The sequence below is a fragment of the Strix aluco genome, chromosome 17 (assembly GCF_031877795.1).
Source record: "Strix aluco isolate bStrAlu1 chromosome 17, bStrAlu1.hap1, whole genome shotgun sequence".
NCBI lineage: Eukaryota > Metazoa > Chordata > Aves > Strigiformes > Strigidae > Strix > Strix aluco.
Window position 1 is genome coordinate 10,585,262 of NC_133947.1, and position 27,530 is coordinate 10,612,791.

The following is a 27,530-nucleotide window of genomic DNA, read 5'->3' on the forward strand; positions in this document are numbered from 1 at the left end:
ACTGTTTGTCAGGTTGAAGAGTTTCTCTGATATAAATGTAACCAAGTCCTCAGTGCTGTTTCTGAGCTCTGTTTAGCTGTCTCAGGCAGATTCAGCCACAGTGGCTAAAGCAAAGATCTCTAGCTGTCCTCTTGGCCTCTCTGGGAGCAATAACTTCCTGGAGCTGGGGTGGCTGAATGGAATCTCAGTCCATTCCATAGCAGCAGTAGTTCACAGTCTGCCATATCAATGTAAACTGGTATCAGCAGCAACTTACATTAACAGACTGGACAGTAAATTGTCACTACAGAGGAAAAGATCTACATCCTGCTTGGCTGTTTTGCTCTGGTGGTGTTAATGGACAACTGTGATACCTGCTTCAAGCACCATAACCTCATTTGTTTATAATTTTGAGTTTGGGCTTGCTTCAACATCATATGTTTTCTTTTATCTTTCATCTACGAAAGTCAGATCTCCAAAACTGGTGTGTAACTCACTATTTGTTCTAGTTCTTTTTCCCTCTTCCATCTACCTTCCCTCCCCAAACTGACTTAACTAGCTGAATTCATTGAGTTATTTTCTTGAATAGCATCTCTATAAGAATGTAGAATTATCAGCAAGTCAGATATAGTTTGTCATTACTTAATCATTTAATTCTGCCTGGAATAAGTTAAAACTCTGTATGTAAGATTGAATGGCTGAATAATAGTAACAACTCTGTTCTGTTTACTCTTTATTATAGTTAATAATCAGTGGAATTGTATTGCCAATAAATTATAAATACTCAGGGTTTTGTTATATAGTCTAGTTTCAAAATCCTTGAAATTATTTGTTTAATAGTTTTTAAAATTGCATTTTACCTTTGAATTTAGAAAGCTGTTCCGTGTTGCTAAATCTGTTACTTCAGCTAATCTGTTCACTGATGCTGGTGAGTGTTTAAATGTTAGCAGGCATCTGTCCACACAGTTCATAGAGGCCTTGGATTAGGAGCGACGAGGAACAGAATTCCTGTTTGTCTGTCACATAAAATTTATACATACAGTGACATAATCTTTGGTACATGTTACAAGACTGCCATTAGTATAAAAATGTTACCTTTGTAATAGGTAACATTCAGCATACATGTGTACCTGAAATATTTCTCTACATGTTTTAGTGTATATGCTGGCAAACATCATATGTCATTTCATCAGAAATTTTAATATGGTTGTGTTTGACAGTGTTATGTTGAACTTCTATACATGAAGTTAGACATGAGAATAATACAAACTATAACTGTTCTATTCTCCTTTTTGAATCCTGCAGCTTGGCTGAAGAGGAAATAAAGGCAGAGCAGGAGGTGGTGGAGGGGATGGATATCTCCACTCGATCCAAAGGTGGGTAAGAAGAAGTATTTCATCTATGTTGTACAACATATGAGTATTTGTAAACCAGAATAGTGAAACTGCATAATCTGCCATGAAGCTGCTCTTGAGTCAAGACTCAAGACTCATATTTTTTACAATGACTATTTTATGTTAGTGTTTTAATTTTTGCTTGGTTTTCATTATATGTCAGACATCCCCCCCCCCGCTCCCCTGCTGCCATTGTTATTTCTGGTTTATGAATAACTAAGGTTAAATTACAGAAAACATAAGTCTTTTGTACCATCTCACTTATCATGACTTCCTTTAAAGTACTTTTAGTTTTTCAATATAGGAGAAAATAGTAGTAATAATAATAAGGTAGTATTTCTACAGTAATGAATCCTAATTTTCCTAAGAATAAAGAACAGTAACATTTCTGTTTCCACAAAAATTGATCCCCTGAGCAGTATGTATTTCATGGACATTTAGGTATTCATTCCTGGCATTAATTAAACTTGGTGGAGGAATTGCAGGTGACTGAGCATTTCCATCCATCCGGTTTCTGGAGTTTTCCCTATGAATGAGTTAATACAGGCAAATAATGTTATCTCTTAGTGTAAAGAAAGCCAAATATGTAACCACCTATATCAGTGTAAATATTCCCACTGTCATTTGGAGTGGGGGGACAGAAATGCCCTTCAATCAGAATACTTGCAGGTAATTGTTTACTCCAGTTATTTGTAATTGACTGCCAGCTGCCTGTCCATCTCCTTTTGTACTTGCAGCTGACTTTGCAGCTCAGTTTACTTGAAAGCCATTTCTGTAAAATGGCAGCAGTGGTTACTACAGTCCTTAAATTCTGGCACATACCCACTTACTCTCTACATTTCTACTACAGGGGTCATAAGTCTAGTTTGAATGTGAAGATGTGATTGTCTTGAAAGTATGACACAGATCACTGGCATTCCTTCATTCTTTAATGAGGGAGCTTGGGTAGATAACATAGTTATAAAACTGCATTTAGGTCTTATTTGTACTAACAGACAGTAAATTTCTTGTTTCACTTCTCATGGTATGGTTAGATGAGGTATTACATATGGTCTGACAGCTCAGAAGAGATTCTCTTGCTCTTTTTGCTCCTTCTACCTGTCCTTTTCTTCCTTCTCTGCTTCTGGTCTTGCATGTCAGTCTCCATCACTGGACTGCTTTTGATGTTTGCTTATCTCTGTATTTCAGTCTTCTAAGCCAGGAGAAAGTAAAATATTTTTTGTTGCTTTAATTATTGCTGCTGAATGGGGGTAAGCTCCCAGCTCTGTAGTCCCACTGCTTGCTTACTTTGTGGTGCTTGTCAGATCCCAGCCACTTGAACTTTCTAACCCACTTAAAAACTGAAACGTTTTTCTGCTGTGGTGGTGACCAGTTTGTTCGTGAAACAGTTTGGTATGAGAACTCAATGTAAGAGACAGTTGGCATTAGTAGATGCGTTTAGCTGCCCATGAAATCTCACCTTCATTTCTCCCTAGAAAGGCTTAGGCTCACGTATTAGTACTAGTAAGAATTTCACATGCATCAAGTGAGGTAAACTATTACTTATGTTACTCTGACATAATCAATGTCTCAGTCATTTATGAGTCTGATACCTATTCATGTAGAGTCTGCATTTTAGTTCTGTTGCTTTACTTGGCCCAGAAACAGGTGTATGGTCCATATAAAAAGTTGCAATTCCCTTACATTAGTTATAGTGTTGGTCTGACCTTGAGGTGTATTGTTTCAATGAATTAAGCCCCCAGAAAACTTTTTACTATTTTTTTGTAGGGTTGAGATGAAGTTTCCCAGGGCAGTGAGCTTATTTAATACCTTGTGATTATTGAAAGGGTCAGTCTTTCATCTCCCAACCTTCTCAGCCACATGATCTTGCAGCTCCCCTTGCTTTGTGGGCTCTGATCAATTCAAATTGATCGTTTCTGAGGGAGTTAACCTGTCAGAAAAATACTCATGTTTTTATACTGAGTGAGTTTACTATTGATACAACTCCCTGAAACGCTCTGATAGTGATTGAAAGGAGAGTGGTTTGGAAGACAAAGACAGGATCACCACAGTGCTAGTTTATATTGGCCCAAGCTGTCATTGTGTGCGAGTCACTGGTTTGTACACAGTAGGACTCTCAGTGTTTTAAACACCAGTGAGAGTGATCCCAACAGCCTTTGTACATCACCGTAGTGAAGATAAAACTTAACAGTGGTTGAATTAATTGAATAATAATAATGGGATTGATATTTATTTAAATAGATACTGATTTGCTTTAATTGGTTTGTTAAATTTGACATGTATGTTGATGAAACCCATGCCAGCACCATTCTAAGGGCAAGAATAACAACTACCACCCCCCAAGCCCTTAAAGTATGTATTTTTTTCCATGAAGAAGTAATGTGGGTTCTAAAGAAATCTTGAAACTTGCCTGTAAGCCATCTTGCTCTGTCGTATTCCCAACCTAATCCATGAATTAGTGGTACAGCTTTATAATAGTTGAATATGTAGTTTTGCATAGAAAACAAAAGGATCATAAATTTCATCTGCCAAGAGCTGGCCTACTAAAATTAATGTTTCTGGACTTCTGTTATTTGGATTGAGACAAGTTTCTCTGTTAGTTCAGTGCAGTGTTTCTGCAGCAGAAATGTCTAGAGTTTTAGAACTGTTGTTAAACTTTGTATAAGGCAGAAAAATTACATCAAGGTTCTAGAATGGTGGGCTAGTGGTAACATTTCTTCTTGTAACATTAATCTTGTTCAGAATTTTGCTTTGTGTATTTGGAAAGGATGTGGATGAGGAAATTGACCCCATATAGGCAAACCCTTAAGGGAAGCATACAGCTCTTCTTGGTTTGTTTGGGTTTTTTGATGGTCTGAGAAGTCTGCAGGAGATCAATCAGTGGTATTGTGTAACTTTACACTTATCCTGGAGAAGCTGATATGCTCCAAATTTGTAAGCTAACTTGCTCTGCTACAGTTTGTACAGCTCATGTGAGGCCATGTCTACAGAAAGTTGTAGGAAAATAAAATTGCTGTAAACCCAATTAGCCTGATGCAGATCTCTTCATGAGCATTTTTGTTTTGGCATAAGCAGTTTAATTTTAATTGCTATAAATCAATGCTAGTTCAGTTTAAGCTAAGATGAAACATGCGTTGTTTAATTTGTAACAACGGTGCTAATGTAGCCCTTGAATTTGGTTTAAGGTGGTGGTTTCAAAGCAGCTTAAGCTGGTCAGACTGCTCAACGCAGCAGTTTTATCCACTTCCTTCCATACCTAAGCTGGCAAAAAACTAACTGAACCATAAAACATGAATAGTTTTCTACTAGTTTAGTATGCTGAAATGGCTTGGTAGACTGCCAGAACTGGTGTAGGAGAGAGGGCAGGAATATACCAGTTGAGTGCAGGAAGTATAGAGCTTTGTTAGCAAGCATTTATAGATAGGGTAAGGCTGTAATGAAACTAGAGCTTAAAACCATAGCTGACACTTCTTACTTAGGCTTTATACTGTGATATGTAAGAGTGAGTCTGTAGCTGTGGTCAGAGCCATGTATGCAGCCCTAAGTGCTCATCTTCAGCTGCATTTTTCTACCTTTCTCCTTAAGCTGGCACTGATGCTTATGCTGTTGCATAGTAAGCTGTATCAAGCAACTGACCTAGCAGAAAATTCATCATTTTTTGTAGTATTGTTTTTTGCCTGAATCATGAAATGATTAACCCTGCTATTACACGCAAGTGCCTGTCTGCAAGAAGTTGTGGGGACAGACATCTGGTGAGGTGGGGAAGGGAAGAGGAGTGGAGTTACTGTACCAGTTATAATTTAGATCTGCTTGTAAGCTGTGCATGTGCAGCTTTATTAAAGACAACGCTTTAAAATACACTACTCTTTATCAGAACAAGAAGGCACAAGGCATCTGAGAACTGGAAATGGGAAGTGACAGCTTAAAGAGACTACAAAGAGTCCAAAACCATAAGATGGAGTCAACAGAGGATGCTATTTAGCAAAGGAGAGGGGCCACAAGTTAAATTATTATAATATTTTGTCCTCTGCATATGATACAGTAACATGTCTGACAGAAACATCTTGTTATATTTCTGTTCCAGCCTTATGGCCTGCTTTTTAACCTTGTTTATTAAATATTTCAAGATGGGACTTGCAAGCCTTTCTGAAGAATTTTCAGAGTATTTCCAGGTTTTGTGGTTCCAGAGCAGCATAACAAACTTAATTGTTTGGTGCCATTCTGTCTTCGCTTGCAGTTGTTCTCTTTGGACAGCAGTGAACTCTCCATGGGGCTTTTTCATCCTATTAACCTGGAAGAATTTTTTTTTTTTATTTTATTGTTGGGTTAGTTTTCTGATAGTTTATCTTACTAACTTGCCAACAGTGGTTAGCTCTGGTGGCAGATGAACTTCCACGTAGGTTTCATATGTTTCAGCTAGTACTGTAACCGTTGCCTATTTAGTGACTAGTCTAAAGGAGTTCTTTAACTCTCTTCTTCCCATCATCAAATATACATCCCTTATATTGTCTTTACATCTGTGCTGGCTCTTTGCCAGTCCTGTACTGAGTCACTTAAGGACTTGGGCATACAAGTAGTTTTCTACCTGCTTACCTCCCTGCACCAGATTAGTAGGGAGTTGGGCAGATGTCATTGCCAGCAGCAGACTTGCCCCATCAGTGACAGCTAGTCATTAGATGGTCTTGGCTTGTCATAAAATCACATACCGAGACACTACTGCTTAATGGTGAGAATTCTCACTTTTACAGTTTTTGCATTGCTGCAGGTTTTTGTTGAAGGCTTTGGTCTTAGGGGCTTCTCTCAGTGGTAAAAGATTGGGATATTATGAACATAAATGCAAAAGGACTAGTACAATGGAATTTCTAGAATACATTATATATTTTGTAACAGTTTCATAATAGTATATCGTGTATCAACTTTCTTTGCAGTGATACCAAGTATTTAATCACATGAAGATGAGATTCTCACTCCAGTGTCAAATGTAATTTAAGAGTCCTCCAGTGAATGGTAGTGCAGCCCTTGGTACCTAGTGATCAACAGGGGGTCTTCAGGAGTGTCTTGGGGCACCAAGTCCTACAGCCAGGCTCTAGCTTATAAACAGCTTACATCTCTTATATTGCAGGTTGTTGCAAGTGTTTCTTTTTCTTTATCTTCCAGAGTCCTACAATAAAGAAACAACAGTGTCTTTTTCTACTTGTGTAAAATTGTAATATAGTAGGAGTTTATCTGGATTTACACAACCATGGCTAACCTCTGTTATTTATTACATTAAGCAACTGGATTGGGTTAATTGCATCAGTTGAAGTTTCTGGAATGTAAACAGGGCTTTAGTGGTTGCTTGCAACTGCATCATGTTTCAAAATTCTGGCATAAGATTAAAATGCCTCAGAGTTGAGCATAAGTTCTAACAGATTTATCCATGATTTTGTGAAGTGTTTTGACGATAATTGAGCTTTCTATGGTATTACAGGTAATGGATTTGAAAAGTCATGAATCTATTAGCAACCATTCAGGATAATAAATATAACTGGGAGACTTCACAGTTCTGGAATCCATATAAATTATTAATTGAAGCCTGTTCTATCAAATTGGACTGTAATGATGCTGACAATGGAGTTAATGTTGCTCCTTTTTCTCTCAGAATTCTTCATTGATTTCCCTGAACACCATTTAAAGTGCATGTATTCAGAGCTTTTGAGGAGGAGAAAAGAAGAGACAAGTGAGTGTCTAGGTGGAAATCAGTTTTCTGTTTTCGTTCTTGTTCCTTCTAAAGGTATAGGTACGCATTTCTGTGGGGTAATGACAGCTTAAGCAGTCTTCAATCACCTTTGTATTCTGGTACCCTCTCTTATGCTGCCCTCTTTTTTTAAGCTAGCCTAGCTGTTTCTTACAGCCACGAGATGAATTCTTCATGAAACTGCTTTCATGAGATTTTTGTTCTTTTGTCCTGTTACATTCCATCTAATTTAATTCCTTGATTTGGTTCACCAAATGTTGGCAGAACTATTTGTGTCATAATAAATGGAATAGCATGAGATTGAGAATTAATGTTAACAGAAGTAGCCTTGGGCTGGCTCTGTTTAAGTAACAGTTCTGCTCAGTGTCTAACTTACATAGAACAATTGAGTAGGTTTCTAATTGGAAACATTATTCAGAATTTTGCATGTCTGGTCCACTTGCATTAAGATATCAAAAAACCGCTTACGTCACAGAAGACTTTTATTTGGGTAACTAACTCTCAGTTTACTGATATCTAATACCGTTCCTAGAAGACTAAAATAATGCTTTCACTGAAAAAATACATTGCTGTTTCTGGTTCCTGGAAAACCAGAATGACTGCTAATTTTACCATCTTTATTACAACTCATGTTGAAAAGCTTTTTTGATTAATTTTTTTGTTACTGTTTAATCAAACATGTTGCTGAGTTTCCCTCTTCTCACTTTCTGAAAATTTCCAGAACAGAAAAGTTTTGTTCTACAAGCAGTAGATATTACCACTTTATAACAGCTCATTTTTCATAGAACATGTATTTAAAATATAAGAAAACTAGGTACAGAATTTGTTAACTAATACTCTTCCTGAAAGTATAGTAAACTTGATGTAGTTAAGATAAAGATACATTTTTTGATTGTCTGAGCTTTATTTTGAAGTGCAAAACTTTTCTTCCCTTCCACACCAGCTCATAAAAAGGGTAGTTCTTTGCTACAGTAAAAAGTTTTTATCCTGCAATTTCCACTTTTTGGGAAGGCTTTTGTTTTGTTTGCCAAACCTTTTTGTGAGACTGAATTTGACACTAAGTCTGGTTTACTCAGGTTTTTCTTAATTGGCTTGCTATCCATTGCACTGAGGGTGCAACACTGAGGCAGTATGTGCTGATCTAAGTCAGACCTGCCACGCTGGCATGCTCCTTCATGTCAGCCACATTTCCATCCTTTATACTGGCACTGGCAACTTTAGGACTTGTTTGTATGCCAGCTCAGCTGAAATAAATTTTTGAGGTTTTTGTTGGTTTTGGCCATATCTGTTATCTAAAGCACCTTGCTTCCTGGGTGAGCAAATAACAGTGCTGGAGAAAGGAAAAGTGAAGAAAGTGTATCTGTGGAGGAGTACTAAGAAGCTTTAATTTAGGTCTGTGTAACTTCTGTGGATTTCAGCTCTCATTAAGGCCTTATTGGTAGAAAAACTAATGCAAGTGTAATAAATGTTTAGAAATGCATACGTAGACACCATTTCATTTTGGCTACTTTGATTGCATTTAGCTTAAGCAAGTTTTTAAATTAACAAAAAAAAAGGTATATGGAAAGGAGCACATAAGGGGTTGTCACTATCGATAAATCTTTGGTATGGAGCAGTTTATGCTGTGTTCTTATAGTAAGGCAAGTTGATGTTACTTGTTTTCAGGAAGAATTACATTTTGGTATCATGGTAAAAGCAAGGAAAACAACCTTTTGCTTTTACACCTTTTCTAAGTCAGTGCTTGCTTCCATTGAGAAAAACGAGACTTCTCAATTAGTTGTCAGGGATCGTTGCTATTGAATGCTTACAGTACAGCACTTGGCAATGTACAGAACATAGAAGATATGGTTGTGGTCTATGCTCCATATACTGCAGAAAAATAAGATCCTGATATACAATAAAAACATGTTTCTGTTTTTATAGTTTTTTCTACGCTAGACTGTATTAAGTCACTATCACAGTTTATCTGCTTAAATACTGCATTATCATCACATAAAATTGGACTTCTAAAATAGTCATAAAGTGTGAAATTAAGTTGCTTTAGCGTTTAAGTATGCTCTAGTCTGTCTCCTAGGAGCAGTAGTTACTAATCCTTTAGTCACATGATGGCATACTGAAACAAAGATTTTAAACTTTAGGTGCAGATGAGGTTAGCTTGTTCCCCAATGGATGGTTTGCAAGAGCATTCATAGGTGCGTATGTCAACTTTGGCAACATTACAGAGCAATTCATAATAACCTAGTGATGTAAAAACAGGTGATGTTTGATGAGAATTAAAAAAGTTATTTCAGGTGTCTTTTTTCACTTGTGCTGGAAACACAATTTTGAAATATTGCTAAGAAAGCAAAACCACACATTCAAAAATCAAGAAATAAGTGAAGTAAGGTTGCTTGACAAATTAATTAGTACAATTGGTTTATCAATTAAATGTTCATTATTTTACTGTAATGCCCTTCATTTAGTACACAGCACATCTAATTTCTTATTAACCTTCTGAGTGTTGAGTAACTGTGAGTGATCTTAGCCTTTTCAGTTAGAAAAGGTGTGTGCACAAATTGATGTCTATCTGAAAAGTTTGGTTTGATTTGATTTGCTCAATGTATGATAGGAGTTTTGTAGAAGAAGCAGGGAGATTGCAGGAATATGTGCTAACTGGTGACAAACTGGTGATGAACTGGCATGGTGAGATACTCTCCAAAGTGAGACCATTCTTGCTCATTAAACACCTTTTTAAAAATACTTGCTTGACATAGAAGCGATCATGCAAATTCTTGTTCCTTTTTGGAGCAGAAACTTGACTCCAACTCTTAAGTAACTGTTCTAGTCACCAAGTTATTGCATCGTTTAAATTTAGTCTTTTTTGTTCTTTCCTCTTGGATTTGTTTCACTTTGTTCAAGTAATAAATATTGTTAAACTACATTGGGGAAGTGATCTGGGTTAAAAATTAACTTTCCTCCTGACAGGTTATTTTAACAAGGATCAATTTCTTGATCTGGTTCACAGCTCAGCTACACAAACTGCTAACACAGCTGGAAGAGCCCAGGAGAAAGAGGCAGTGTGTGCTAAACGGGGCACTGCTGTTGAAAGAAATTCACACAAAATGCAACTTGACCATTTTTTATCTTAATTAGAATTGGAAACTATAACTAAATTTAAGTAGGTGCTACGATTCATGTTTTACTTGAACTGAATTAAAAGATTGTTCATATTATTAGATCCCTCACAGATTGGTAAATTGGCAACGTACAGTGATACTTAAATTCATTAGCATATTCCAGTAGCACGACTAAATCTGATAGAAAATGCCTTTGCGTTGCTGTTTTCATATCTATTCCTTACTTTTTCCAGTTACATCTTACATTGCCTCAAGAAAATCTCTGTGCATTTCAATAACTTGACAGTTGGGGGTAAAAAAAAAAAGGTGTATTTCAGGTCAGTTTTTGTATGTTGCCTATGAGTCACCGCTAGTTTATTTGAAAATCCCTGGTATGCTCAGGCTTGAACCATAGAAGAAAATTACACTAGTTGAAGTAGTTTTTGAAATCACTTAACCAAGCATATATGTCTGGGTGATCGTTTGGTTTATTCAGTATGGAATCGGTACCTTTTCTGTTGAAGTGTAGTTTGGATTTGGCTGTGATTGAATTGTATTTCAGTTCTGGTTTAGGTAGTTACAGTTTAACTCTTTCCCTGACCCTGGATCAGTTAGTTTAGGAAAAGACAACACTGATACTACAGTGTTTCTTCCAGGATAGCTGTGTTAGCTCAGCTCTCTTGGGATCCATGAAGCATATGCCAGCCAAAGGAGTTCTTCTGCCACCTTCTGTGCATAATTAGCTAAACTCAAAAAATAGCCCCTAGTCTTCTGTCAGCATCGTTGTACCTGTGTTAGGACTTTTAGTGTCATAATTGCTTAACGAGGGTAGGAGGCAGACTTTCTCTTTTTTCACACATTTAGGTGACACACCTTACCTGGCAATTCTTTATATTGTCAAATCAATCTAAATTTTGGCCTAAATGAAGTGGGAGGCATATTCGCTTGAATTGAAACAAGTCAAGTAACAATAATGGTCTCAGACACATTGTATTGGTTTAATTCAGCCTAGGCATGTCAGAATATAACTAAATGCTGCCTACAAGTATGAAAGAGAACGGGGTGGAAAGGAAAGAAAAAAATCACATTTCTTAGTGTCAAAGAAAACTCAAAACATGAAAAGTTTTTGTTTGTTTATTTAAACCACCTTAACTACATTTTGCCAAAATTTTATAACTTATGTCAACAGAAAAATTTCTCTGAGAGCCAACACTACATTTCTGCTAGGCGGCACTGTTGAAATAGCTGTGCCTACATATCTCTAGTGGCAGACACTTTTCCTAGGATTGGTGAAAAGCCTGGTGCAGCTATTCTAGATGAATAAAACTCAGGATGGGCAAATGCTCCTACATTTCTCTTTCCCCCTTTAGTTATATTTTCTTCCATCTATCTTTTCATATGTTTTTCATATTTATTTATAGTTTTCTTAATCATTATCTTGACATGTTACCAAGCTTTTGGTCAATCAGAAGGCACCGTATAGCATCACATTTGCCATAGATTTGTGTAGAAAGACTTTAAAACCACTGGTTTTTTTTCTGTGCAATGATATATTTGGGGAAATTTTTTTTAAAAGCTTCAGGAACTGAAAAAATTATAATGTTCACAGCTGGTAGCAATTACGTCTTTCATGTGTCTGGACCAACCTGAAAAAGTGTGATGATAATTATCATAGGTAAGATTGGTATTTTCACAAATTAATGTAGACCAGTACAACTTTTCTTGCACAGGAGAACTTCTTCCACTACACCTTTTCCATCTTCATTTATATTTTCTTCCATACATCTAAATAGCGTAAGTTCTTGAATTGAGTCTAGAAATTCGTCTTAAATTTAGTCTAGAAATATCTTTTCAGATCACTTCTTGAGCTTGCATCATGAGTAAGTTTTAGTGGCATCACTTTTTTTTGAGGATTTTTTTTCAAAATGTTTTTGCTATGTTAATAATTGTGTGGGTTCTTGCCATCTTTCCACTCTTTTCACTAAATACTGTATTATTTTCAATAAATTTAAGCATATATGCAAGCATTCTAATGTTAACATCAAGATTACATTGTATGTATCACTTCTATTTTTACATCAGTATTGTTTGCTCTTTTTCACAGTGGAAAAAAAGTAATTTGATCATAGTCAATTCATGCTCAACTATTGTTCCAAATAACTTTTTTTCTATTTAGAGAAAAGTGCATAGGTTGTTAATCTTATGTCCATTTGTGCAAATTATTATTGCAACCAATTTTTATTTCTCCTTATTAACTCTTTCCTCTCTACATTTGCACAAAATACCGAAATCATGTAGTAATCTAATACAGTCTTTGTTGTGCCATAGACCCTCTAAAATTTGTGATAAAATATCTTACTTTTGAATGCAATACAGTGTAACTTTTCAATTTGACGGACATTATTCTGAATACAGTTTAAGCTAAACTGTGTTTTACTAGCTCACTTGGAAGACTGTCTAATAAGAAAGTGTCAGTGGCCATATTGTGTGCAAGACTCCTTAAATGTGTTAAAATCATCCCTCGAGAGGAATGTTGTAGCTCAACAAAATCGTCTCATTCAATAAATAGTTAAAAGTCAGATTGGGAGGCATTTGTGGAGAAAGGTGTTTGTCGACTGCCTATGTGAAAGTCTAGTGCTGTGGTTTTCGGTATTTTTCTATTTGGGGAACTTTCTGTATTTTAGGTGGACCTTTTTATAGTTAATTTAAACCTGTTGACAATAGATGTGCTCTGATAAGTTCATCCAGTTACTGGTTGTTGTTCTGGTACCTCTGATGTTCATTGGAGACTTTAGGTGAAGTGTTTCAGTGAGGTTTTGGCTCAGCCCCATCACCCAGTGAGGCCTGGAAGGCAAGAACACAAATCCAGGAGGGAAGGGATGTAGGATCATGACATCCAGGAGTTTGCCTCTGGCAAAGAGCTGCCAAAAACTGTTGTTTGACAGAAGAAAACTTTAAGGTGGCATTAATACCAAAAGCAGCATTTCTCTTTCTCACTATGTGTTCCCATCCAGTATAACTGCTTTGCTGGATGATTACAAGTGTTTGTGTGGCTGTGCAGTGAATGGGGTCATAGCAAAAATTACTCAGAAGAAAATTATTTTTAGACAGGTTTTATTCCTCAATTGTTTAGTGTGTGGCCACAAAACATTTGTACTAGCGCATGTGAGTAGGGGACTGAAAATAAGGGAATGGCTTAGTTCAGTTGTTTCTCTGTGATATTGATGACTTCTCATCTCCATGGTTTTATCTATCATTTTGTTTTGTTGCATGCATTGAAAGCTTAAGGAAAAATTAAACATGTTAAACCAACTCTGTTGAACTGTCACTTGTATTTCACTGTTCTATGAATGTCTATTACAGCTGATTGCATGCTTGTTTCTTTTGAAAAAAGTAAGTTCTTTGTAATTGAGCTGGCATTCCATATTCATTAGGAATTATTTAAATTTTGTTCTAAGAAAATGAAGGTGCAGATGCTCTTATTTTTACCAAGGATATTTCTGATGAGCTTGTCAGTAATTTTTTTTTTTTAGTGTATTAGCTCTTTTAAGGCTGTAAATAATTCCTTCTAAATATTCTAATGAACACAAAACAGTGACCAAGTAAAAAAAAAAAAAAGTGAATTAAAAATCTTTGAAGAATTCAAATAATTTGGCATAATTGGAGGAGTGAAGCAGACATGAAGATCGTCATAATAGATATTCATTTGATAGAGTTATGTCTCAATTTGCTTCTAATTTTTTAAAGAATTTTGCACATGTTTCATAAAATGCGGTTCAGAGACACCAGGGCTACTTAAGTTGCTGGTGTGATGAGTTTACACTAAGATGACAGTCCATAACTTAGAGCAACTGAGATACAGGCACATGCTCCCTTCTGCCAGCTTTGCTGCTTGGGATAGTAAATTCAGGCATAGATGGAAGCTGTGACTTACTAAACTGCTCTAGTAATTTGCTTGGTTGAATGTGGGAACCACTGAAAAGTTGTGTCACTTCCTGTTTGTTGCTCTGTCTTGTTGCCAGTGGTTACTACCTGACTGGGAGTCCTGTCTTAATTTTATCTTTTTACAATCCAGTTTAGCAGGTATTACAAATGACTAAGTATTTGAGGTAGCATATTTCTTTTCAGGCTATACAACAATTTAATTTTTTCTTTTGATACATTTCAATAAGTTTATTTAAATATGAGAAACAAATGATGAAGACTGACTTTTCCTCTTGCCATGTTTTAACTTTTGTTGTTTGTGTTCCTAAATTACATCAGTGAAGCTGTCAGGAACTGTTAATGTTGTTTCTCTGCTTTTAAAGTGTATGACATAAATTAGCATAGCACTCTGCTAAACTACAGAAATAATTGTTCTTATACTTTAAAAGATACTAAAATTTGAGAAAAGATGAATGGCCAGAATGCTGTGGGAAAAGAAAAAAATATTTAATGTTAATCTGAGTTACTACACTGAGAATTCACTTAACGGTGGCATTACTTAGCAAGTCTGTCCTTCTAGTTTAGTCAGTGACTGGGTGAAAGATGATTGAGAATTCTTACTCTGTTTGATGAAGGAGTGTGAATGACAACCCATAACCTCATTTGAATTTTTTCATCGATACATGCTCTTCATATTGTTTGTATCTGTTACAGATCCTGGCTCTGCTGAACGCACAGCACAAAAAAGGAAATTTCCCAGCCCTCCACATTCCTCTAATGGCCACTCACCACAAGATGCATCGACAAGTCCTATAAAAAAGAAAAAGAAACCTGGTCTGTTGAACAGTAATAATAAAGAGCAGGTAAGAGAAGTCATGGTCTTGTTATGCTAGAATATGAAACAATCAAGGATGTAGAGACAGCTGATCAGGAGCTCTTTCCTCTTTAGGAAGCTCCATTTTTGTACTTGAAGAAGTGGATATTAATTTTTGGATGCAGTGGGTGTAGGAGCTGGCACTATAAGTTGGATTTGGATGTTCTTTATTTTTGTTTTACATCTGTATGAGAGAGACCACCTGTGTCCTGGCTTTTGATTTCATAAAGCTTTTAAGATGTATAACCAATGAATGCAATTTTGAACAAAAGGATTATGAAGAAATATAACAACAACAATAGCTGTTATTAATTAAAACCATTAAAAGGAAATGTTCAGTGGCATGATATCCTAAATTAAGAAAGATCTCATAATATCAGTGGAAGTCCCTCATCTGCTTTCAGTCCAACTGCCAATTATTAACAAAAGTCCAGTTCGTTCCTTGGTACTCTGCAGATTCCCTCCCACTCCTTTAAATTGCTGGGCAGTGTACACTCCTACCAAACGAGTTACATCAAAGGGTCACACTGACAGTACTTTTCAGTCTTCATGCTTGAAACCTTATTTTCAGTGTCTTCTGAATATTCCATTTTATATCATTTCTTGTAGTTCTTAGAAGAACTTGACTCCAGAAGACTTTGACAATTTCTGATTCATTGTATGATGCAAATGAAAGAATTATATTAAGTGTATTGAATAGCAAATGCTGTAAAGCACCTGCATCATCTTGGAGGAGATTACGTGAAAGCAGTCTTTAGCCTTACTGAAACCATTTCTCATCTAATTTAATAATGACATGCCTGTGTATTTTTCAAAGTGCTTTTGTTTGTCAGTGGTTTTTGTCAGGATCATATAAACACAGGATTAAGTTCTGAGGGTTTAAAGCACTGGTGTAACAGCATCCACATTAAATATTATCCTGGTGCAATTTCACTGGTTAAGACAGACAATGAAATTCCTAATCACTGCAGTTGTCCTGGAACAAAGACTGTGAATAAATCAGGCCTGCTGGAGAACAGTCTCACACTGTCAAGCGTATTTTATTTAAGGGTAATTGGGAAGTCTAATAATAGCATCTGTAGGTGTGCTTGCACTAGTTTAATGTGGTCAGTTTTGACTTCTACTGAGCTTCACTGCAGGCTGTATAAAGTCGTCCACATCTGAGGACATGTTACCTCACTAAAATCTGAGCTTCTAACTGTACAGTGTAGAGATAATTTTACAAACAGTGGAATTGAATCTTAGGGTATTGATTTCTACTTTTTAGTCATGCATTTAAAAATATATGTGAAAACACAATTGCAGTTGTTGAACTTGATACGTTCCCCTCAGTAAATCCTTTTCTGTTTTCCAGGTATCTCAGACCTGAAATATTACAGGATAGAATAAAGTTGTATATCTAATGAAGAAAAGCAATCAGACTTGCTCATTTTGCTGTATTTCTAACAAGTTAGCAAGAAAATACCATGTTTCATTTTGTTTAGCTTTTACAAGTTGTTTTTAATTTCATATTGTCTTGCATGTCAAATTTGAAATGGGCATGCCTGAAAATTATTGTTTCTCAAGTAGGTGCAAAACTCTGCTCTAAATGATAGCAGGGGTTGTTAAAGATTCTTTTACTGCTGAAGAGATGTGAGCTAAGCATACAGCTACTTGGTTTGCTCTCAGGTTAAGTTTCAGGTATAATGTAGCTGATAGCTGTGGTTCTGATTGGCTGATAAATCCATTTTGAGGTATGACATCATCACTAGAAACCTCTAACTTAATATTCTACATTACAAAGTGTTTTGTAATACTTGAGTATTTCAAGATACCGTTACTGAAGTTATAGTTGCGTGAAACTTCGTATTACATGTTGTGGATGCAGTAACAGATCTTCAGAATGGTGTCAACAGGTATTTAAAGCATTGAAATACAAGCAAAGAATTATGGAATTGTAGAACGTAGCTAAAACAGGTTAAAAATCAGGAACTTCTGACATTTACTTGGTCAGTTATAATGTAATTGAAGTTGTCAGCTTGTTTTACTACTAGCTTCAGCATTAATTTAAACTGAATATAAGTAGCAATCTTTTTCTCCCCAAAACACCACTACAATACTGTTGGTTTTTCTTCAGTTTTCTATGTCATTCTACAGGTCTTAATAACATTAATAAAGACTTTATAACAAGCTGCCCCTATTTGAGCTTGAATGGGCTAGTTGTGAAACAGTTGAGAAAACAAAGCTTTTCTTTCATAACTGTTAAAATTTAAATTCTTAAAACATTTTGCAAGTGAAAAGTTCCTTGAATCATTAATTTTCAGTCCTTTAGTTTTGTTGTTTGGGTCTTTTTGAGCCTTGGAACTTTTTTTTCCTAAAACTTGGCTTAGTGAAATAAGATAAGATGTCCAAAAGATCTAAGCATCCTTGAACAGAAAATTAATTCCTCTCATGCTCTAGCAAAAATGGATCCTCTTCAGTTTGGATGTTGTGAGCTGATTTCTGTGGAATAGTTCCACAGGTTTTATATTTGTCTTAAAGCAGTATCTCTGATTCTTAGGAAGTTAGTATGGATATACTGCTTATACCCACTTCAAAGTCAGAATATGTATTGAAGTCTTTTGTTAATGTCCTTTATCTGCAGTTGAGGAAATGCCCCATAGCTGCATCTCCACATATACACTATTAAGATTTTGGTCTCACAGCTGTGGTGCATATAGCTGCAAACAAAACATGGTCTGCACTGTAAACTGCAACTTTCCTTTCTTCACTCTGAGTTTCCATATGCCTTTGTATCTGTTTGATTGTAGTAGAAATACATTCGAAATGTAGTTAAAGCTGTATGCTGTCCATTTTATTCCACAGGATCTCACAGAACCTTCCTTCTCAAAGTCTTGTCATGTTATATGATTAAATATATACACAGACAAAGTACAGAAAATAACACTTTGCCCATTTCTGTAGTGGGAACGAAGTGTCTTTTTAGTAGCTGAATCATCTGTAGAATAGAAAATGAAAAATGCCAAAACTGATAGAAATTGGAGTGAAATTTTAGGTAGCAGAATGCTTTAGGAATGTTTGTGGGTAACATCCTTTCTTTGCCTAAAATATTATACAGTGTTAGGTAATTGTAGATAATATCTCTTCTGCTGTATCTTTTGAGATATAACGTCTTCAGCTGGGTTGTCACTTCTGTGTCATCTAATTTGACCTTGAAGCTCCCTTATTCATGCAAATAATTAGGCCTTGTCCTTTGTAACTTTAGAAATCTAGAAATATCACAGTCCACGCTGGCATGCTGGTGGTTTCTGATGACATTAATTTGTGCCCTGTGTGACTTAATTTTATAGAGGATGCTGCAGAGGTTCGGAACAATGCATATGGTTGCACTGTTCTATGAGTCACTGGGACATGTGGCAACTCAAGGGTCTAAGAACTTGCAGATGTGTAAATGGTGTAGGACGATGTGAAATTACTTGAGAACCAAACAAAATGGTTCTGCAAACTACAAGTGTTTGGATAGTTACAAGTAATGTCATGACCAAATGACTTTACATCACAAAAAAAATCACAGTAAATAACTGCCTAAAACTCAATATTGTTTTCCTCCATGCCCTCCTCCACAAACTACCCCTATAATCAATACCAAGCAGAAAACTTAAGTTCCCTTGTCATTAATAAATAGAATGTAGTATTCCAATAAATGTTAGCAGCTCTGGGTATCTGGGGACCCATTTTACCCATCCCAGGCTCTTCGCTTCTTGTGTTTTGACATCAGCTGTGTCATCTTTGAGCAGTCTGGGGCTCAAGTGGATGACTTGTTCATGCAGTTTACAAAGTTAACACTGTTTTCCAGTGCAGGCAAACCAGTGGAGATTGTGAGTCTTAAATTCTGATGCGATTTAAATGGTGGATTAAATCTCTCCTAGTGTTCCTGCTCCTGTAGCAGAGGTGGCTGTTCAGGATGTGAATTTGCTCCTTTGTCATCCTAATCTACAGTTTGCCTTATTAATCAAAATCAGCACTGGCTTGCTTCCTTGGACAGGGTTGTGAACTGCTGCAATTTAGGACAGATTTGCATGGTGTTCAACTTCTTGTTTCAGGACTAACTTCTTCAGCTGTCCCAGGTTTAGCCACCACTAAATATCTCAGTGTTTAGCTTGCACAGCCCCATGGAATTCTGAGTTTAGAGGACCTAATAGCTTCTGTGGCAATACATTGTTCTTGAAGATAAAAGTGTTTACTGTCTTTTGTTGGACTGCATGTCTTGCACTCGATGCCCTCATTGCCACAAAAAATTATTTTCAGTCTTGAGTGCAAACTGGCATCTGATATCTGAATAAGAAGTAAACTTCTTTATGAATGAATTTGTGCAATGAATAAGATACTGTGCTTGCATAACTGTTAATCAAATTCTGTAAACTGCTGTTTGCTTATATATTATGAATACTATTATTTGAAAAAATGCAAATTTGTTTTGAAACCAAACCTGTTTTTCTTGCCTACATTTCAGTCAGAACTAAGACATGGTCCGTTTTACTATATGAAGCAGCCACTCACCACAGACCCTGTTGATGTTGTACCACAGGATGGACGGAATGATTTCTATTGCTGGGTTTGTCATCGGGAAGGCCAAGTCCTCTGCTGTGAACTCTGTCCTCGGGTTTATCATGCTAAGTGTCTGAAACTGACAGCGGAACCAGAGGGGGATTGGTTTTGCCCAGAATGTGAGGTTAGTTTGATATAAGGAGTGGATTTCTTTCTTGTTTGTGAGATATAAGCAGCTTTTTTGAGTTCTGAATTGTTTCTGGTTTATTCCTGTATTACCTCTTGGTAAAGGTACCAGAAAAATTTGTACAGAAGAGGGGGCATCTGTTGCTGCTTCACCACTTCTTCTGTGTGTGTACCTGGATTGTGTTTGCCTTCTTACCATGGGTCTTCAACTTCCTTTGTTTCCATCTCTAGAGAAGTAACCATTTCAAAGAGTGATCTCTTCATCAGGCACCTCTAATTCTGAAAACTTTCTGCACTTTTGACTAGTTTAACTTGTTCTTCTTCTAGTGGGCTGATCAGCTCTACAGCAGTGTAGAAAAAAATTGCACTGTAGGGTCTACATAAATAAGTGGGTATTTTATTACTATTTTTTTCTGCAGGACTGAGGAAGAATTTAATGATTCCTCTCCAGTGATATCTGGGGAGAGGATACTTAACATTAAAGTATCTTTAGTGAAAGCAAATTGGTTTATTGCATGTTTTTCTTTGATCACTTACTGTACTAGAGCCCAGGTGACCTTCTCACTCGTTCACGCTGCTGTGAACCCGCACTGTATTTGGGAATTTTATGTATTCACACATTTACTTTGCATGACCTTGAAGGTGATGGATAATTGTCTGGTTTTTCCTTTTATTTTTTTTGTCTGTTTTGTTTTGTTTTGTTAGTAACATACCCGGAACAAAAACAGAGTAAAGCAAGCATCTGTACTGCATCATCAGAAATGTTTTGTTTCTTACAAGATACTTATTATCTTCCATGTGAATGCTAGAATGTTTCAGTGGAGAAGAATTTACCTAGAAATACTTGCTGACAAAATATGTTTTAATCTTAACTTTTAGAAAATCACAGTCGCAGAATGCATAGAAACACAGAGTAAAGCTATGACAATGCTCACCATTGAACAGCTATCATATTTACTGAAGTTTGCACTACAGAAAATGAAACAGCCAGGGGTAAGGAAGATTTTTATTTTTTGTTAATGCTTGGATCGTATGTTTGTCATAACCCTGGGTTTTGCTTCCTTTTATGGGTTATGAACTGAGTTTATTTTATCAGATAGTATGTGACAGCTTCGTGCTGTCTATCACCTGTCTAGTACAGACAGATTCGTTTAGGCTGTATAGACTGTTTTGGAGTGCATTTAAAATGTAGTTTCTTGATGTAACTTCTGGATGTAATTCCAGTAGGTGTAGTGAAAAAAGAATGTGGCTTTCCAGTGGGACATGATGGTTTCTCACTCTCGGAAAGTGGACAGTGCTGTCTCTGAGATACAAGAGGAATGAGGAGACATGATCTCTTACCAATAGTTACATGGGCAGGAATCCTAGGCACAGACACTGTTATATTATTGATTATTCCTGTTGAAAACCTAGCTTCTATCTGTTAGTAGAAATTGTTCTTAGCACAAAAGTTAGTTATATCATATACTTCTAAAACGCTGAAGAAATTTTCTTCATTGTGGTGAAAACCTGTGCCATTAACTGTCACGCAATATAAGGCTGCTGTCCTATGAATTACTATCATGAAGTAAAATTGGTTTCCCTCCAACTTGTACCTATCTCCATGTATTTCTCTTAGACTCACTTCTCAAAATCACCATGCCTCAAAATTTTGGCTATTCCAGTCACTTATTCTTGCTTCTAAGTTTCAACAATTGTGGTCTCTTGTTCTTAACTATGCAGGCTTTGTGTAGTTTTCACATGTGTGAAGATAACAGTAAATCAAAATATGTGATGAATTACCAAGAGTTGTCTTAACTCCTGTTGCCTTCTTGATCCTGTACATAAGTTAGAGGAGCAGGGAGGGTGTTTCTGTGCCTGCAGTGTTCTAGTAAAATATGTGGGAAAACCAGATATGCAGAATCATGGGCTCTCTGCAACTCTGATCTCTGTGATATTTTAGCAGAACAGTAGTGACAATTTCAGGCAGGTTACTCTTAAGTACTGACAGATTTTGGCTCTTGGAATCCTTTTCCTCTGCAGTGCTAAACAATATCCTATTAGATGGAGCCATTAGAAGCTTTGAGTGCTGCTTTCCAGTAGCAAAGTGTCAGTGTTTGTTTATATTGAATTCACAAAATGTTTTGAAAATGTGGTTAGAAAGCTAATGTTTAATGAATGCTATGGAGATATTTTGCCCTTTAGGCATTTTACTAATAACCTGTTGTTTTGGTACCCGAGTATTTTGGTTGTGTTCCAAGAACTGCAGTTAGCGGATACAGCGTGTAGAGCCCCACTGATAAAAGTTTGAATGCGTTTGCATTACCAAGCCACCATTGTTCTGAAAGTTAAGATTCTAATCGAAGTCTGAAAAAGAAGTATTTGTGAGTCTAGTGAATCAGAAATTTAGTAAGTGTCTTTATTCTGCTAGATGTTGAGCCTCATCTGATACTCCTCACAAAAAAAGCCTACTGTAAATAATAGTAGTATATTTTACAAAACCCCTAACTTTTGCAATTAATTTCTTCCAGCATATGAAAAATCAGTTAAATGAGACCTTTTAGTTCCTCTTCTGTCAGTACTTTATTCACAAAATTTTATGTTTACCTTTAAGGAATTTTCACTGACATCATAGTTGGAAGTGGTATTAGAAAGTGAATGAGTATTGTGTCATTGATGAAACTGGTATTAATAAGCAATGTGATTTTTATCTTCTTTTTTCCTAACAGACAGAGCCATTTCAAAAGCCAGTTTCACTGGATCAACACCCAGATTATGCAGAATATATCTTTCATCCAATGGACCTTTGTACATTAGAGAAGGTTTGTATGAAGCGAAGTGAGGAAGGTTCCTTGAGTTTGATTGCTATCAATAAGATTTTTGGAGTGTTTGATGGGAGCAGGAGAGAGGTTGCTTGAAATTATTTTGATGCTTTTTTTTGGTGATTATAAATGCCGGTTCAGTTACAGTTTGAAAACAATCACATGCCAGCTGAGCAAGTCCACTATTTTGTCTGAACCAGTAACAGATGCTCAGGAAAAACACGCTTACACTGATGGCTTCCTCTTGTATAAATTCATCTAATTCCAGGAATGATCCTGTGGGGAGACTTCCTTAACCAGAGTTTGTGTTTGGTCATGTTTGTAAACTATTAATGGATCAGTGGTCCATTAATTTGGAACCATTTGAGTGTATATCCAGGGATCATTCCAGACTAATTTTACTGATCCATTCAACAAATATTATAATCTCCACTGCACCTGAGGTGTAGAAGAAAAAAAAAAAAAAAAACCCACCAGTCAAGAGGTGGATAATGGGACTTTCATTCTCAGTTCAGTAATAACCTAGAAAGTTTCAAGTCATGAAAAAAGTTCTCCATTCTCCACTGCTTAATGAAGAGTGAAGCACTGCAGAGCTTTGTTCTGCTAGGGCCTGGTGAAGAGACAGCAAGTTTTCATTCTCCATGACCTTACAGTGGAGGTTGATGTCTTCATGGTATAAAGGTGTAAATAAAACCATGCAACTCATTTTATCTAACTAGATTACTTTACCCAGTGGGTAGACTGGAATATCAAACATACTGTCTTACGTACTATGACCAATATTTTTTTCTGGGTCTTGTAAAAATTAAAAAATAAAAATGCTGTGGAGCGATAATACATCAGTAGAAGAAATCAAGGACTCAGTTTTCTGCAGAGACATTGAATGGAACACTGTTTCATGAATTCAACACTTTTTTTTTTAAATGTTGAAGATGCTGATCAAGGTAATTCATTATTTAGAGTTAATTTAGACAGTTCATACATTTTCAGGGCAGTTTAAAGAGATCCTGAATTTGACAGATTCTTAAGTATTTAGAATCATAAATCTTACAGTAAATAAGTTTTATTTACAGTTTTAAGTTTTATTTGATAGTTTTATTAATTTTATGACTGATAGGAAACAATGTTCAGGAAGAAGCTGTCTCTTTTTACTAATTTCTGTTTCCTGATACACTCTTAATTTTTTCTTTACAGAATGTTAAAAAGAAAATGTACGGTTGCACTGAAGCATTTTTGGCTGATGCCAAATGGATTTTGCACAACTGCATTATTTACAATGGGGGTAAGTATTAATATGTATTTATGTCCTCAGATATAAAACTTTGAAATAGGTAAAGTCCTAGAGCAATTTGCAGGCTTCTGGTTGGCAAATGCTGAAAGTATCTTCCTGTTAATGACCATAGTGTGTAACACAACAGATTTTTTTTTTTAACAACTGGCATGCATAAAACTGTAGGACTAAACACAGCCCATGCTGTCACTTGCTCATTCCAACTTGAAAAAATTTCAAATAAGTTAGAATGGTTCAGGTTGGAAGGGAGTTTAAAAATCATCCGGTTCCAACCCCATCATCTGGTTCCAAGCCCCAGGTTGCTTTAGCATTTTGCATTACACACCACTTTATAGGAGACCTAATTGAGGAGATCATACAGCATGTCCCTCACTGAAAGATGTATCAGCGGTGGGCAGACGGGCAGACTGCAGTAGGCTCCAGAAAGGAACATTTAAAGATTGTTACGATATTAAGAACAGTGCCTACCTTCAGCTTTTGCAAGCATGTAGTTTATACATACATGTTTTACATGGTCTCTTTAGATGTTCTCTTTTGTCTTTAATGTTAACTTCTAAATCTAAAACCTGTTGATTTTATCATAATTCTAGCATAACAATTTTCTTGGTTAAAGCATTTTATTGTTTCTTCAGGAAATCACAAATTGACACAAACAGCAAAAGTCATCATCAAAATCTGTGAGCATGAGGTATGAGTGCCCCAATTAATTGTTCTGTATTTTTAAAGTGTTCTGTTTCATGTATTTGTGAGTGAAATAATGTGTTTTCTAATGTGTGTATCGCATAACTAGTTTTTGTAGGCTTTCTTATGTTTAGATATGTATAACCATGGCCTACAGAACGATTTTTGGCAAAGGCATTGCTAATGTGTCTTCCATTAGGTTATTCACTATCTATAATTAAGCCTTGCGGTGCAGGGGAGGGTGAGGAAAGAGAAGAAACTGGACATACAGATTCTGCACAGACACCTGTCTTCTAATTGAATATTTGGAGTTGGAAAGAGAGACCCACATCTTCTGATTCATAGATGCATTTTTTGGTGGTCCTTTTGCTGTGACAATATAAAATTCCTCTGAATAAGTGCAAAAATGACTGCATGCATTCTTAACTGATCATTTGCACTGATTTTATTTCAGTGGCAATTCATAATGTTTAGTATTACAAAAATTTGCTATTCTAAATGTAATATCAATGAAATACTGTTCAAATATATACATTTTCTGATGATCTGACCTGTTATATTTATGGAAGTGCTTTCTCCATCCCTGGGTTGACACAGCGATATCCATGATTTACATAAATTCTGAGAATTTATCAGTTCTTAAAAGAACAAAATACATGTATAATCTAAGCCTGATAGCTTAACTAGTTTGTATAATACAAGCATAAGGAGTAAAATACTTTATTTTTGGTTCTGCATAAATTACAAAATTAAATGCCAAACTGAGGTTATATTTTTGCCACTAGAAGAAATTATGATAAATAATTCTTGATCACTGGAATGAATACAACGTCAAATAAAGGATGTATTTTTTTGACTGGAGTAAATGACAGTAGCATACAATTTGAAGAGGGATATAAAAATGTGACTTATTTATTAACTGGAATGCATACGTTACAGGGGTAGAAAAAGGTGGAGGTCCAAACAGTGTTGATTTCACAGCAAGTAAATCATAGAATCATTCCTTAAGATCATTGAGTCCAACTGTTAACCCAGCACTGCCAAGTCCACCACTAAACCATGTCCTTGAGCACCACATCTACACGGCTTTTAAATACCTCCAGGGATGGTGACTCAACTGCTTCCCTGGGCAGCCTGTTCCTGTGCTTGACAACCCTTTCTGTGAAGAAATTTTTCCTAATATCCAATCTAAACCTCCCTGGACACAACTTGAGGCCATTTCCTCTTGTCCTATGACTTATTACTTGGGAGAAGAGACTGACCCGCATGTTGCTACAACCTCCTTTCAGGTAGTTGTAGACTGCAGTAAGGTCTCCCCTGAGCCTCCTTTTCTCCAGGCTAAACACCCCCAGTTCCCTCAGACACTCTTCATAAGACTTCTGCTCTAGACCCCTTACCTGCTTCGTACCCTTCTCTGGACAAGCTCCATCACCTCAATGTCTTTCTTGTAGTGAGGGACCCAAAACTGAACACAGCATTCGAGGTGCAGCCCCACCAGTGCCCAGTACAGGGGGACAGTCACTGCCCTAGTCCTGCTGGCCACGCTATTTCTGATACAAGCCAGGATGCTGTTGGCCTTCTTGGCCACCTGGGAAATGTTGATTTATGACCTCAAATTTGAGGAAAAGTTGTGCTAGCAAACTAGACAGGCTAACATAATAATACTGATCACACTTTGGACTCTGTTTAAGCTGTCCAATAACTGTTTACTTTTTCTTTTCAGATGAATGAAATTGAAGTATGTCCGGAATGTTATTTAGCTGCTTGCCAAAAACGAGAAAATTGGTTTTGTGAGCCTTGTGTAAGTTAAGGATTATGGTAGTCTAGCTAATACATTAAACTAGCAGTTCTCATTCGACTGTTGCTTGTTATCCCCCCATTGTTTTAAAGCTGTGGTGGTTACCGAGTCAAGGAAAGCTGCTGTAGTTTACCAAGTAGCTTGTGCTTGTGCATTGTGCTCTTTGTGGAGTCAGACTATCTCAAGATGTTTAGTTCTAAGATGGCATGTTTTCACAAAAGGATTGGATCAGTCAGAAATAAGTGTAAAGGGTATCAGCAACCAGTTTGCAAGTTCTCTATCCTCAAATATAAGATACCTGCTCCTGGGTCGTCTGTGCTTGCATGTGGTACTTGCACTCAGGGTTAAGATTTCTGAAATGTGAATATCTCTTTCTGCAGGTGTGCATCTGAGAATTTAGACTTGTTTTTTCTATCATGACCTATTAATAGGTTGTCTGTTTTCTGTTTTTGTTTAATACTGCACCAAACTTGAGAAGACTCCTTAAGATTCTTAAGTAGAAGTGCATAATCCATTAAGTTCTCTCTTTGTCTTAAGTGAAAATCAGAGAATTTGAAAGATTGGCCACAGCCTAACTTATATTATGCTACATGTTTGGAGGGGACTAATAATAATTTTTTTAAAAGAATAAAAAAGTACAATTATGTGTTTATTTGATATACTTAAGGTTTTATGGTTTGGGTTTTTTTAATAATTTGATTATTTTGTCCTCTCAGGATTTATTATGTATATATCAAGTATATAGTAAAATGGAATCTTGTATTTGGCAAGTGCCTTGTGGATGTTGGATCTTTATTGAATCTAAGTAATAGACACAAAAAAAGTCTTGTTGTTTATCAGATTTGAAGGTAATACTGCTTGTATTTTCTTATTGTGTATTTTGCCTCTTCCTCTAGAGCAATCCCCACCCTTTGGTCTGGGCTAAACTCAAAGGCTTTCCATTCTGGCCTGCTAAAGCACTGAGGGATAAAGACGGGCAAGTTGATGCCCGTTTCTTTGGCCAACACGACAGGTGGGAATTTAACCAAAGGATGTCTTTGGCTGTACTTACAAATTCTTGTAATTTTGTGCTCTTAGAGTTTTTGGATCCTGTCTTTTAAACCTTGACCCTAATAAACTATATAATACTGTAGCATGTACAGTTTTAGTTTCTTACATGATGTCTGTAGAATTTAAGTCTTGTGTTTGTGAGATTAATACATATATAATATCAGTGACTATGCAAGTTAATTCCTGTGTCTGG

General features: G+C 36.3%; 1 protein-coding gene across 10 annotated transcripts in view; it reads left to right on the top strand.

Annotated features, from left to right (window-relative positions):
* Window positions 1-27,530, top strand: part of ZMYND8 (zinc finger MYND-type containing 8) — a 59,875-nt gene that overhangs the window by 8,652 nt on the left and 23,693 nt on the right. For 8 of the 10 annotated variants that reach the window (XR_012625581.1, XR_012625582.1, XR_012625583.1 and 5 more), the window contains exons 2-11: window positions 1,285-1,355; window positions 7,015-7,092; window positions 14,844-14,992; window positions 19,496-19,714; window positions 20,596-20,709; window positions 22,425-22,517; window positions 23,712-23,799; window positions 24,441-24,496; window positions 26,213-26,290; window positions 27,184-27,299. Coding sequence is in view for 6 of the 10 variants with exons in the window: in XM_074843568.1 (XP_074699669.1) it covers window positions 1,285-1,355; window positions 7,015-7,092; window positions 14,844-14,992; window positions 19,496-19,714; window positions 20,596-20,709; window positions 22,425-22,517; window positions 23,712-23,799; window positions 24,441-24,496; window positions 26,213-26,290; window positions 27,184-27,299 (1,062 nt within the window). In the remaining 4 variants the exon portion in view is untranslated. The remainder of the gene's footprint in view (window positions 1-1,284; window positions 1,356-7,014; window positions 7,093-14,843; window positions 14,993-19,495; window positions 19,715-20,595; window positions 20,710-22,424; window positions 22,518-23,711; window positions 23,800-24,440; window positions 24,497-26,212; window positions 26,291-27,183; window positions 27,300-27,530) is intronic. The other 2 variants (XM_074843565.1, XM_074843567.1) reach the window with 2 other exon arrangements.